At 38.3% G+C, this 14,094-nt stretch overlaps 1 protein-coding gene across 5 annotated transcripts in view; it reads right to left on the bottom strand.

Annotated features, from left to right (window-relative positions):
- The window catches only part of ICE2 (interactor of little elongation complex ELL subunit 2), a 67,496-nt gene extending 58,981 nt beyond the window's left edge, over positions 1-8,515 (bottom strand). For 3 of the 5 annotated variants that reach the window (XM_064570369.1, XM_064570370.1, XM_045899945.3), the window contains exons 1-4: positions 8,374-8,515; positions 7,519-7,659; positions 7,293-7,427; positions 5,223-5,327 (exon numbers count right to left, since the gene is read on the bottom strand). In XM_064570369.1, coding sequence (XP_064426439.1) covers positions 5,223-5,327; positions 7,293-7,333 — 146 coding nt within the window. In that variant the 5' untranslated portion in view covers positions 7,334-7,427; positions 7,519-7,659; positions 8,374-8,515. Of the gene's footprint in view, positions 1-5,222; positions 5,328-7,292; positions 7,428-7,518; positions 7,660-8,243; positions 8,265-8,373 lie in introns of those variants that run through there. The other 2 variants (XM_064570371.1, XM_064570372.1) reach the window with 2 other exon arrangements.
- Between the last annotated feature and the right edge of the window lie 5,579 nt (positions 8,516-14,094).

Below are 14,094 nucleotides of genomic sequence, written 5' to 3'. Positions count from 1 at the left end.
AAATATGTATATATGTATATCAATAGAGTGTAACTATGGAGATCTCAGGTTTCCAAACTGAACTTACTGAATAGGTGACCAAGAATCCTAAGGATAACATGATCAGGGATTAAGAGAGAGAAGAGAAGCGGGGCGGGGGTGGGGGGGCATGGCTGGGTGGCTCAGTTGGCTAAGTGTCTGCGTTCTGCTCAGGTCATGATCTCAGGGTCCTTAGATGGAGTCCCGCATCAGGCTCCTTGCTCAGCTCAGCGGGGAGCCTGCTTTTCCCTCTGCCCCTGCCTGCTGTTCCCCCTGCTTGTGCTCTCTGTCAAATAAATAAAACCTAAAAAAAAAAAAAAAAAGAGGGAGAATGGGGAGGGGCTCAATTGTGACAGTATTAATTTCTTTAGGGAATTTTAGAAGACCGTGGTTGCATCTGGGTTGTCAAAAAAGAAGGGGAGAATTAAAGGCACGAAGAGATGAGAAATACTAGCTGCCTGTAATGTAATGTATGAGAGTATACTACACAACTTTCAAAGGTTCCTTTAGGCTTTCTTTTAATCATATACAAACAAATCTGGTCTGTTATTACTTATCCTAACAATACATTTTATTCTCTTTTATTTTTATGATTCTTCTATGGCATAGTTCATGTTAACTTCTCTTAAATCCAACCTTGTTGGGGTGCTTGGGTGGCTCAGTTGGTAAAGCGTCTGCCTTCAGCTCAGGTCATGATCTGAGTCCTGGGGATTGGGATCAGAATCGAGCCCTGCATCTGGGTCCCTGCTCAGCAGGGAGTCAGCTTCTCCCTCTCCCTCTGCCACTCCCCCCGCTCTCTCTCTCAAATAAATAAAATCTTAAAAAAAAATCCAACCTTGTTCATTTTAGCTGGTGCATCTGCCTACTTCATTATATCTTCTAGTACAGTAGTATCTATGCATTTACATATTAAAATAAATAGTATAAATTATTTCCTTTGATTTCGCATTTACATATCTGAGACATTTTTAAAGTATTATTATCTATGAATTTTAATTCGGGCTAGCAAAGGAGTTATATTATTTCTCATACATATTTGTAATGAAAAGTGGGAGGGTGTTGGTCTGATAAGGCTGAGAATTATCAATCTAGGTATGTGTCTCGATAAAGGCTGCACCCCATCCAAAACTACCGATAATTTGTTTTAAATCAGCTCTATAATACTAGAATAATTACGGTAAAAGTGCCAAGATTCTTAGGAAAAAAGTTAAGGCCCCCAAATTAAGCAAAATATCCAGCCCCACCCTTAAAGAGCTAAACTAAAGATGGAAAACTAATCAAGAGAGCTGGTTAGTGAATGGGAAAAGAATTTTGGAAATTAAATTAAGGATGCTTAACTTGGCTCTGAAAATAATACAGGTGAAAGAAGACATACTTAGCTACTAAAGTTTCTCCAATAACTGTATAAAAATAAGCATATTTTAGGTTAACAAAATGAATATTAACTGCTGATCTTGGGAGAAATGTATTACAGCAAATTGATTTCTCACTAGAAAATGTCTTGAGAGCTATTCAAACCTAACAGCATTGTGTCCGCAGCTCTTAACAATACTGCTTCACAGCTGTCTCTCTGAATATGAGAACATGTCTGTCCTTGTGGCACAAACTGGCAAATTTAATTAAGCTGCTGCAGCAACAAGATGCTGACTCAGATATGCCAGAGTAGGAATGTCAAGAAATTCTAGCAGTTTAAATTGGCTACATTCAGCAAAGAATGAAATGGCAGCACATCAAGATCATTTCTGAGTGCAGTGCTGTCAAAATCTTCATCAGGGTGCAAGCCAAAAGCATCTGACAGGGTTTCTCTATCCACATTTACAGCATTATACTTTATTTTAGTTGATGGTTTGAAGTATTCCCCCTTCCTTTTGTCAACCACCCATTCTCTTTTTTGGCTTAACGTTTCTAAAAAAAAAAAAAAAAAGCAGAATTCAAACTTTTAGTCTCCTACGCTTTAAGTCTACTGGTTTGGGTGGCTTCTTTAAGTGGCATTTGGAAATGGTGCTTCTAGCCCCCATCTAAAGTCTACCTGTACCTCCTAAATTTGATTTATAGTTTTCTATATTAAACATGTTGAAATTTCATAATTTTTATTTGAAGCTACTTTCCCCATTGTTGGCTCAAAACTCAGTTATAAGTGTCTACAACCAAAATTTTAATTTAAAAAAAGGTAAATGTTTACCTTCCAGTAGAGGGAGAAGGGTTGAATAAAAACCTCCTATTGCAGAAAGCAGAGTAATTAGAAGTATTTTCCCAAATGTTAGAGAACACAAAAAACACAAAATTAGGGTTAATAAAAATTTTACATTTTTTTCTAATTTTTCCATCAAGAAAATATCCGTAAATTAATAGTCTGAAAATCCATTCCTTAACAAAACTTAATAAAATTTAATGTGAGCAAAAAAGACTAGAAACATATGAAATCAATGCCTTATATCTTTATTTTTCCTATGCCAAAAGGTAAACTATACTATTATTTTGTGCTATACAGAAATCTAAAGGATATTCTAAGAAGAAAATATTTTAGAAGCTGTACCAATTGCCAGCAAGATGTCATCTCCCTTACATAATTCAGACTATAACCCACACCTACGACATGCTGACTAGAGCTAAACTTGAGAAGAACCATTAAAATAAATAAGAAGCAGTGGCAGGATGAAGATTAGTATTAAAAATTTTTAGTCTGAAAAGATGAAGGCTGAGATAAAAGTATATAGAGTGGTGAAAAGTTTTTGTTTTTTGGTTTTTTTAAAGATACATGTTCCTTTTACCTTTAAAAAAAGTTGTAAAGATATACATTTTTACCCTCCCCTTGCAGGATACTAGAATTGGTAGGCATTCTTTGATTCCAATAAACAAAGGCAATTCTTTATTTGATAGTAAGTTTTAAGAAATTAAAAAAAGAAATTGGTATCCTCAAGAAATGGTCTAAGTTGAATAAAAAAATAGCTTTAAAAATCCACAGATGCATTTATATGGGATCTACTCAACCTTCTATAGGTGGTATTAGCAAAGACATTACAATTATGCACTTAGGTAAGAATGTTGCTTTTAAAATCGCCTCTTTACTACAACATCTACTTGCTTTTATGTGAATTTATTTATTCATCTGATGAATCAAAAAAGCACTTTTTAAAAAATGTTTCTAATGGCACTCTGGTAGTATCTATGTGGCTCAGTCGTTGGGCGTCTGCCTCCAGCTCGGGTCATGATCCCAAGGTCCTGGGATCTAGCCCCGCATCAGGCTCCCTGCTCTGCGGGAAGCCTGCTTCTCCCTCTCCCACTCCCCCTGCTTGTGTTCCCTCTCTCGCTGTGTCTCTCTCTGTCAAATAAATAAATAAAATCTGGGCGCCTGGGTGGCTCAGTTGGTTAAGCGACTGCCTTCGGCTCAGGTCATGATCCTGGAGTCCTGGGATTGAGTCCCGTATCGGGCTCCCTGCTCGGCGGGGAGTCTGCTTCTCCCTCTGACCCTCCTCCCTCTCATGCTCTCTGTCTCTCATTCTCTCTGTCTCAAATAAATAAATAAAATCTTAAAAAAAATAATAAAAAATAAATAAAATCTTTAAAAAAAACAAAAAAACATATACATGCCTCCTCTTATATGATTTATCCTACTTATATTATCAGCATATAAGGATAGCATAAAAGGATGCTCAGTGTTTTAATAGGAAAGGAATGGAAACAACCTAAATGACTATCAGTGCGGTCAATTAATTGATTCCACAGACATCCTTAAAGGTTCAGATTCAAAAGCGTAGGTTGAGAGTACAAAATCAGTATTTCTTAAAAGCTCCAGAGAGTATAATGAGCCAGTATGGCAAGCGTGAAAATGAAGATGGTAAAAGAGACAGAAATACCACCATCACCAGAAAACTAGGAGAGTGAGATATCTTTATAGTCGAGAGGTCACTGATGATCTTGAGAGAAGCAGTTTTAGTAGACTAGTGAGGGTGGAGGCCAGATTAGAGTGGGAAGTTCAGTGAAAGCAAATGTAGTGAGATGTGCAGTGAAGTGTTTTATCCTGTTTTATTAATCCATTCTCCCAATCTGTCTTTTGACTGGACAGTTTAATTCATTTAAAGTAATTGACAGGGAGGGACTTATTATTATTGCCATTTTGTTAAACATTTTTTGCATGTCTTATAGTTTCCTCCTAGCAAAAACATACAAGTTTTTAAAGAAATCTAAGTACAAATAACAGAAGAGGTAAGAAAGTAACAATGGAGTCCAGGGATTGAGACAGGAAAAACTTGAGCACCTTTAAACACCGATCAAGAGAGAATGAAAATATAGCAGTAGGAAGAGATGCTAATTGACAGAAAGGGTACTGAGAAGGCAGGAACAGATGGGGACCCATTCCAAACAGAGGCTGGAAATATACTTCCTCAATTGCAAAACAAGTGGAGAAGGATGAAAGTAAATGTTGAGCTCCTCTAGAGAAGCTGCCCAATTCCTCACTTGTCATATTTACAGTCCATTCTAGTAAACCCAATTACTTGGTTTCAAGACTCACCCACAATAGAATAGAAATAGCCAATCACAAAGGAAAGAAGAGCAGTTACAGGCAGGCAAACAGTGAGAAGGGAAAATTATCATTCAATAGGCATGTTCATATCTGAGGGAAAAAAATCTCTGGCAATTTGGCAGTATCTATTAAAATATAAAATGCATATGCCATCTGACTGAACAATTCAATTTCTATGAATTTATCTTATAAAAATTATTACAAGAATTTCATCAATGTATTGTTTATAGTAAAAAAAAGAGGAACACATTTTACAATATCAGACTAGGTAAATGAATTGAAAGTATATCTACATAATGAAGCATTATGTAACAATTAAGAAGATTCAGCTATATAGAGAGGCATGGAAAGATACTTGAAATATTATTTTAAATGAAAAAGCAAACTGCAAAACAGTTTTATAGTATTTAATATTATTTATAGTATGATCTCATTTTTGTTTTTATATCTATGTGGAGAAAGGTCCAAAAAGATTTGTTTATATATATCTATATCTATACCTATATATATAAATACACATATACCAAAGACTAGTCATCCTTGGGTACTGGGTTCTTCCATTTTCTAATTTTTACATTTTTATACTTTGAATGTTTAATAGTGGATACAAATATAAAACTTCAATTGAGAGAAAAATAACAAATATGAAAATAAACAACCAAATAAATAAATATATTACCTGTTAGATAAAACACATAGTTCTTTTAAACTTGGAGCCATGGAATGGTCTTTATAATTTTCTCGAGAGAAAAATGTCTTAAGGCCATTTTTTGAGGAAACATCCCTGTGAAACAAAGTAACTTACTTATTTCGACAATTCAAAATCTCATGCTAGACTAAGCAGCATAATGGTACAAGTGTAGTTTACAACTACATGCCCCCATAGCCCCTTTCCTAGACAATCACCTCTTAATAATTTTAATTTCATATATCAGATGTTTGAGTTTAGATGTTTTACTTGGATAGCTTTTAGCCTAGGCTCATTCTGAAATTCTCCAGTTCAAATAATCAGCCTTGCTTTTCCCATTAATACCCAATTAAATATCAGAAATACTTAAGAGTTAAAGATAGAAAAGACTGAGGTACAATAAGATTCTGTCAGGGGCAGGGCTCACCTCAGGCTCTGTGGTATAACATTAAGATGTTTGGTTGCTGAAAGAAAATGTTTCTCAACTTAGTTTTGTTTCATGCATTATTGTGCCAGGTCACGAGACACTACAAAGACTAAATATCCTACCTATTTTCATTAACTTGGCAAATGTGATGAATGGTGTGCCTCTGCTAAAACCACTTGTAAGGTCTTATATGATTTTCCATAACATCATAATTAGAGACTAACACATTATAGTCAGTGGTGGAACCATTGTGAGGAACCAATAAATGCTGGTTGAAGGAATTAAAAACAATGAGAACCGCGGTGCCTGGGTGGCTCAGTCATTAAGCGTCTGCCTTCGGCTCAGGTCATGATCCCAGGGTGCTGGGATCGAGCCCCGCATCGGGCTCCCTGCTCTGCGGGAAGCCTGCTTCTCCCTCTACCAGTCTCCTTGCTTGTGTTCCCTCTCTCACTATGTCTCTGTCAAATAAATAAATAAAATCTTTAAAAAAAAAAAAACTAATGAGAACCATAACCTAGAAAGGACAAAGATTATTAAGATTCTGTGGGAAAAGGTACTTCCAAGGGCTGTAAACTACATTTGGTTTCACAATGTAAATAGCATTTAAGAGCATCTGTCCTGCATCTGAACACGTTCTTTATGACAAGGAGCATAAATATATACACCTCCTAAAACTTACAACAGAACAATCCATTAAATGGTAACTTCTGGCTGGCCCATTCCCAAAACAGAAAAGTTTAGCATATTTGCTCCATACTCATTGTTTTTAAAGGTGTTTATCAAAAAACCCACAACTATGGTTAAAGTATAAATGATAAAAATTAGAATGTCTTACTTGCTATGCAACAGTGTAATTTCTTATTACTTGTTATGGTATTGTATCTGTAAAAGCTCATTAAGTTACAAGATTTTTGCATATCATACAAAAACAAATTCATGGGCTCAAAGGCAATGAGCTCCTTGGGGTAAGGGAGCACTGTTGGCAATATAAAAAAAAGTACTTATTGAGCTCATATTGATTGAATCTTATGAGTCAGGTACTATTTAAATCATCTTTGTAATCTCTTATAACTTTAGTATTCTCTTTGTCTAGCAAAGAGTGGATGCTCAGTAAATTTGTGTTAAATTGATTTAAAACAGCACATGTATTAGATCCCTACAAAACTACACCTACCAAGTGTGCTATTTGTGAAGTTCTCATACACTTCTAAAACACAGTCTATGCATTTATATTATCACTTGATGTAGATTCTAATATAACAAAATGAAGCTTGTCTATTAGAAAGAGGGTCTTTCTATTAGTTGTACAGAAATGGGCAAGGTTCTTGGACGCAAGAGAATTCTAGCCTCTCTCCTTCACTAAGAGACCAACAATAAATAATAAATACATGATGGGGTTATACCTAGTAGTAATCTGAGTGATGAACTTTTGTCATTTTAGGAGAGGAAGTGCAATCAGCTATGACTCAAAAGTGCTCAGTATGTGAAGGTAAGACCAGGGTACATTCTGAGCCACTGAACTCGTATCTTCTTTTTGTTTCCTCCAAATCTCTCCAGGCCAGAAACCCTCCTTTCCTCATCCAGCCGCCAGTCCCACTTCATTCCTCTTTAGATTTCAAACAGACATAACTCACCAGTTCAGCCTTGGTTCACCCATGGCCATCATGGAGGTCATATTCCTAGATTTCTGCTTCACTCTAGCTCACAATTCTGCTGCCTCGCAGTGCAGACTCCAGCGGAGGCAAAATTTCTCCAGAATCTACACTCAACTGAGGAAAAACAAAAGGTCAAGATCAAAAGCAGGTGACTGGCTGGGCCAGGGGCTGTTAACTTAGGTGTGGAAGAACCTGTAACACCTACCCTCAACTGACAGGGACACCTAAAACAGAATACAGCACACAGATGAATATCCCCAAGGTTCTTTGTAGCAGAACAGCAATGCTGATGTAGGAATCCTTTTCCATTTAACTTACTCCGGTAACATAACTTTCAGGACACTCACTGTGGAAATAAAGAGTCAAAACTGAATGGTGTTCTCATTGCTTACATACTAGATCACTTAAGGGCATGGGGCTGTTAAGTCTTAGCTCCCCTCTATTCCCTTACTGCCCAAACCTTGCTTCCGTTTTCCCAACCATACACGGCTATGGGACAAATTCTGGCAAGCAATGCTGGACAAAAACTCTCTGGATATCAAGAATCTTTCAAAAAGAACCTCACTTTTGAGGAGACTGAGGTCCAGGTGACTTAAATGACATTTCACAGAATCAGAGGAATCACCAGGACTGCAAATCTGATTTGACCACTCTATGTTCTGTGCTTCTCCTGTCATCCCAAACGTACTGATAAAGTGGTATGTGAGAAACTAGCAGTCAAATTTAGAAGTCGGTCTCTCAGTACCTGACGGGCCTGACCTGCCCCCACATAATCCCCCTCTCACATTATGGCATCATCTGGGGCTGGGGAGGGAGAGTTGATGAAGACAAAAGGAATGGCTGAGGGAAAAGGGACGGTAGGAGAAACAAGGTTCCAGTAAGGCAAGTAAAGGGGCGAGCAAAGCCAGAGGGAGGGGGCCGCGCCAAAACCTGGAGCGCAGGGTCCTGGCCCGACCGAAGGGGCCGCCATGTTCCCTCCTCCCACCCTCACGCGCGTGCCCGCCTGCAAGGCAGCGCCCTCCCTTCCGCGTCTCGGCTGCAAGGCATCCTTTCCTCCCACCTCGTGGTCCGCGGCGGCTCTGACCCGGGCCGCGGCCCCCACTCCACACACGCTCCACCCCACTCCTCACACTGTCGCGCGCGCCCTCGGAAGGCCTTATTTAAAGGACGTGGCCGCGCCGCCTCGGCCCTGCGTAATGACGTCACCAGCGACGCGGCGGGCGGGGTCCGTGCGCTCTTCACTCCCGCGCTCCGGGGATTTCATCAGGAAACTGCGCGGCTCGCCCCGCAGTTTGTGTTGTCCTAGAAACATCCTTGAGGTGATGAAAGATTAGAAGAGGGACAGCCGACAAGTACAGTACTGGGAAGACCCAAACAGACTTGGTTTGACCTAGGCAAATGTCTTAGTTTCCCTAACCCTGTTTCCTCATCTGTAAGATGGAGATATTATTAGCACCTACTTAGGGTTTTTTAAAGGAGTAAATGAAATAATGGATGAAGTTGTGCTCAGCATGGTACTTGGCACATAATAGCACCTCCACTCCATCCCCACTCCATTTCCAGATGTCAGCCACTCTGGTGGCTCCCACTAATTTTATTTTCGTTCATTAAAGAAATATTTATTGAGCACTTATAATTGTGTTTGGTGCTGGGTACACATAGAACTAAGACCCAATACCCTTTTCTCCAAGAGCTTTTGATCATTGGGATTCTCATTCACATTAAATAATATAAAACAAAATAGAAACTAGTAAGCTCCTTGAGAGAGATTGTATGAGTTCAGAGAGGGAGAGAAATTACTAGTGAGAGGGACAGAAAGCAGCTTTGAATAGCTAAAGATGTGTATTGAATACTTACATGTCAGTTACCACATTGGGCACTTGACATGGCAGGTCATTTGAAGAATTTGAAATACGTAGATGATGGGAAAGGGCATTCTAGAAAGAGACCAGCACAAGAAGCTGCATAAACCTATTGCATGGACAGAGTCCAGTTTGTATGCTAGCAGGAAAGCATGTTCTAAATTTTACAGTGATTTATGATATTGTTTAAATCTATGTTTACATAGAAATTATACTTCTATTAAAAATCTCCCTTGAATACAGTGACCCTTAGGTAATTTATTTTGCCTGGAATGCAAGGACTATAAAGTGGTAGAAGAAAAGGGTTTGAAAAATAGATTGGGACTAAACCACAGAACATATAAGCCAGACTTAGGATTCTGACTTTATAAGAAATGGAATGCTGGGCTGGGGGGTGGAAGTTGCTTATCAGCAGAGGAATGACACAGTGAGAGTTTCTACGTTTCAGGAAACTTTATCTGGCAATATATTGAATGAATTGTAGGGAAGAGGCAGGTTAGGAGAATACTTGTGAATACTTGCAAATCAGCTGGAGCAATGCCTGGTGCTGTGCAGGTAGCATTTATTAGGTGAGTAATGTTGACAGCCTGTGCTAGGACAGAGATGGACATCAAGGCAGTGTAGAAGTTCAAGTGTTGGGTACTATCTCATAAAGCATGCAGTCAGAGAGAATTGGGAGTCCTGTCCTACTCTTTAACAGCTGCTTAAGAAATAGCACAAGAAATGTTCAAGCACTTATGCTGCTGGGATCAGCCCATGGTAGTGTATTATGGTAACATCACCAGATATGGCCTGTGTTGAGATTACAGATTATCATCAAAGAGTGTGCGCTGGTTTGGTATATTTGATTTCCAGTGGTTGCAAGATGGCACATAGAATCAGAATTTTTAGAACCAGAAGGAACTTTGGAGATTATCTAGTCCAACTTCTTATTTTCCTGATAAAGAAACTGAGGCCCAGGTTGTCAAATGACTTTTCCAACATTAAATGATCAGTGATAGAATGGATACTAGTAATCAGGTCTTAACAACTCTTGCCATTACAATACGTTAAATATATGTATCCTTTCTTCTTTATGTTCTACTTGTGAACCAGAAGCACTTTAGTTAAAAGTACATGGATTTTTGGAGTCTAGCTTATATGGGTTTTATCTCAGTTTTCCTGCTTACTGCCAGTGTGATCCTACACATGTTGTACCTCCTCTTTGAGCCTTGATTTCCTCATTTGGGTAATGGAGACAGTAATTTCTCACCTACAGGGATGTTATGAGGATTAGAAGTAACATGTAAAAAGCACATTGCAAAGAGTAAATGTTCAACATAAAATAGCCATTAGTATATAGGGTTTTTTTTTTCTGCCTTCCAAAAAAACACAAAAACCCACAGTGGAGGTGGCATTGTAAACAAATGATTATAATACAAATAAGAAATGGTATACACACACACACACACATACAACACATGCACGCATACACACATAAGACGCACACATACACATACATCGATTCTATGGGAACACGATGAGGAAGGAACTTATTCTGATTGAGACAGCTAAGGTACCACTTCAGAGAAGTTTAACTGACATTGTGTCTTGAAAGATGAGTAGGAGTTCCCTGGGTAGAGAAGGGGTTGTGGGTTTTCAGGTGGGGAGAAAGTGCAGAAATGTGAAACAGCACCGCATGTTCTGGGAAAGGGAAAATCTATTGCACTGTTGTGTTTGTGGGAAATGAAGGCCATTGGACTGGAGAGGGAGAAGGGGATAGAGTTTTCATGCTATGTTAGAGAATTTGGACTTCAGACTTTACTCTCTGGGTGGTGGAGAAACCAGCATGTATGTGTGTCTCTGTGTGTCTCCCTGTGTGTGTCTGTGTGGGCATACCTTTAAAAACAGTTTTATTGAGGTGTAATCTATGTATCATAAAATTCATCCATTTTATTTGTATCACTCACTGATTTTTAGTAAATGTATGGAGTCTTGCAACCGTCAGTCAACACCGCCAAGTTTTAAAACATTCCATTACCCTGAAAAATCCTTTGTGCCTTTTTGCAGTTAATCTCTCTTCCCACCTTCCAGCCCTAGGCAAACACAAATCTGCTTTCCATCTCTATAGATTTGCCTTTTCTGGACATTTCATATAAATAAAATTATGCAATACGGATTCTTTCTCTTGGCAGAATATTTTTTAAGATCATCCATGTTGCAGTAGGTGTTTTGTTGCTAAATTGTAGTGCATTTATGGATATGCCTCATTTTGTTTATCCATGCAACAGTTGACAGACATTAGATGGTTTCCACTTTTTGGCTATTATGAATCATGTTGTTAGGAGCATTTGTTTACCAATCTCTGTGTGACGTTGTATTTTCATTTCTCTTGAGCAGAAACCAAGGAGTGGAATTGTTGGACTGTATGTAAATTTATGTTTAACTGTTTTCCAAAGTGATCGTACTATTTTATTCTGTGGATTTTTAGGCAGAAGAAAGATCTGGTTTTCCATTCTTGCTAAACTGAAAACCAAACTCAGAAGTTGAATGAGAAATCAATTTCATTTTAAAAGAATTTATAACCGCAGGTACTTATTTTGAGTTTATAAAATGTTTCATTGAACCAAATTTCAAAAAGAACTCTTAAAAACAGCAACCACCTGGCTAAATGAAGTTATTACAGTTGCTTCCAGATGTGTCTTTCTTCTTGTGGACCAAGTTAAGACAGAGAAATATTCATGATCATCTATTTTTTATTAGAACCAAGTCATTTTCCTACCCTTCAGCTAATGAGCTTCCTCTGCTTGATTTGGGACGAGCTAAGTCTTGGAGAGTTTATTGTGTGGCAACTACTTCACTCAGGGAATTATTTCATGAACTTAAAATCACCCAGCAGGTCCTCTCAAATGAGAATTCAGAAATAGTTCTCTAGGAAAGAGGTTTTGATCTAGGAATTGATTCAGAGCTATTGGGGGAAATACTGTTGCCAAGAGTAGTTTGTTCAAACCGGGCTTTTCAGCAATAAATGTATTTCAAGTAGGGAGGGAATTATCATTACTCCTGAAAACCAGCATAATGCTCTAGCCCAGGCTATCCTGTTTCAGAGGAGAATGGCTAACATGTTCAAAATTTTCCACTCAGAAGATGATATTTTGTGAAGTATATTTCATAGTGTCCTGTATTACATGGTCTCTGTATTAAAAACAAACAAACCAAAATAAACCAGAACTAACTGTTCAGCTGAATGCTGGTCTTTTATGGGGAGCCTTTAACTCTCCCACAGAGGGAGGGAGAGAGGCTGATGACTGAAGAGATCATTTCAAGTAAGATAAGCAAGCAATTATTTAGATTCGTCTTTAGAATACAGTATGTATTTTATTGGAGGGATAAAGAAAGAATGGTAGAAAAGGTGGATGTGAGATTTGTTAGGAGGTTACTATCATAATTTTGGGCGAGGCTAATCTTAAAATTAGTTTTCGTTCTCTAAGCACAGAACAATAAATAGTTGAAGCAACTTCTCCCCCACAAAGAGGAAATCATCCTGGAATTAAAAATGTTGTTTGAGAAGCCCATCAAGTGGATAAGCAATAAATGGATTGCTGAGACATGACTATATTTTACTGGAGACAATAGTCCCCCTCCTGAGGAGAAAAAAAAACAAACAAACAAACCCAGAGGCTAAGTCAATGTATTAAGGCTAGAGATAAATGACATTAGAAAATTAAAAAAGGACTTTTCTCCAGCTCACAGCTAGTGATACAGTGAAATTACAGAGTGCCTGTTAATTTAGCAGTAGGCTTCTGCCAATATTGAGAGTCTAGGCTTGCCTTAAGAAAAGTTGAGGATCCATCAGTATGATTCTTCTGGGATCCAGGCGTGTTCTCTTGACAAAAATTCCCTGCTTTCTCCCATGTTCCTGAAATCCCCTAGGCAAGAATGTTTTTATTCTTGTCTCTGGCGACTTATATGATATTAACGGTCTCTTTTAGACCATGGCTTTGAACAGTACTGGGCCCCAACTCCAGTTTCTTGTTCAAAAGGGACTTTGCAGAGCTGCATCTCAGCACATCAGCAGTTACCTTCCCCAGCACATGGTCTTTTCACAGACCTGTCATGAGAAGCCGAGTCCTGCTCTGCATTGGTCCATTTGATCCAAGGGCACATTAGAAGTGGATGTCTAATCTTGGGAGGCTAGACTGATCTTGCCTCATGAGACAAAGCTTAGTAGTAACAGTACCAACCAAGACACACTGTGGTCAGGTCTTACTATGATTATTGCTTTTGCTTTTCCCCAAGAGGTTATTAACCTGACATCTGTTTTCCTTTCTAATTCTCCCATGAGATCATTATATACAGAATGGTAAGAAATCCCTCTTATGCTCCAGTTATAGTTCCCTCTTGAAGCTGGGCAAGTTAATCCATGATGGAGAGGTGAGTGTAAACCATTGTTTTTATCAGAAGGAGCTTAGGCATGGGTTTGGCCAAAGGCCTGGAGGTGATGGATTTCATAACTTGAACTCCATTATTTTCATTAATTTCCAATTTCCTGAGATACTGGAATGTGGTGAATATTTATAATTATATAGAACTTGACAGTCTACAAATATTTCACATGCATAATCTCATTCTTCCTCTTCTGAGGCAGTTGGAAATAAAAGCAGGATTAGGGACTGTCACAGGAAGCAACTTCTGGGATCAGTTCAAATATTTATTTTCCTGAGTGCAAGAGACACTTAGGTATTGTAGTATGCGTGTGGAGGAAAATGCCAATGCAGTTGTCTTTATTCTGACTTCAGGATATTTTATAATTTGGATGTCCCTGACATTACTTTCAAAATAATTTATGATGAGGTGTTCTGCATCATGAAAACAGTGTGATACTTAGCTGATTTAAAATTTATTAGTTTACGCCTATATAATCTATTCAAGAGGTGGTT

This window comes from Mirounga angustirostris, unplaced genomic scaffold (assembly GCF_029215605.1).
Source record: "Mirounga angustirostris isolate CCGP_5_RB_7025 unplaced genomic scaffold, mMirAng1.0.hap1 SCAF_9, whole genome shotgun sequence".
Classification (NCBI taxonomy): Eukaryota; Metazoa; Chordata; class Mammalia; order Carnivora; family Phocidae; genus Mirounga; species Mirounga angustirostris.
This window is presented reverse-complemented; position numbering and strand designations above follow the sequence as displayed.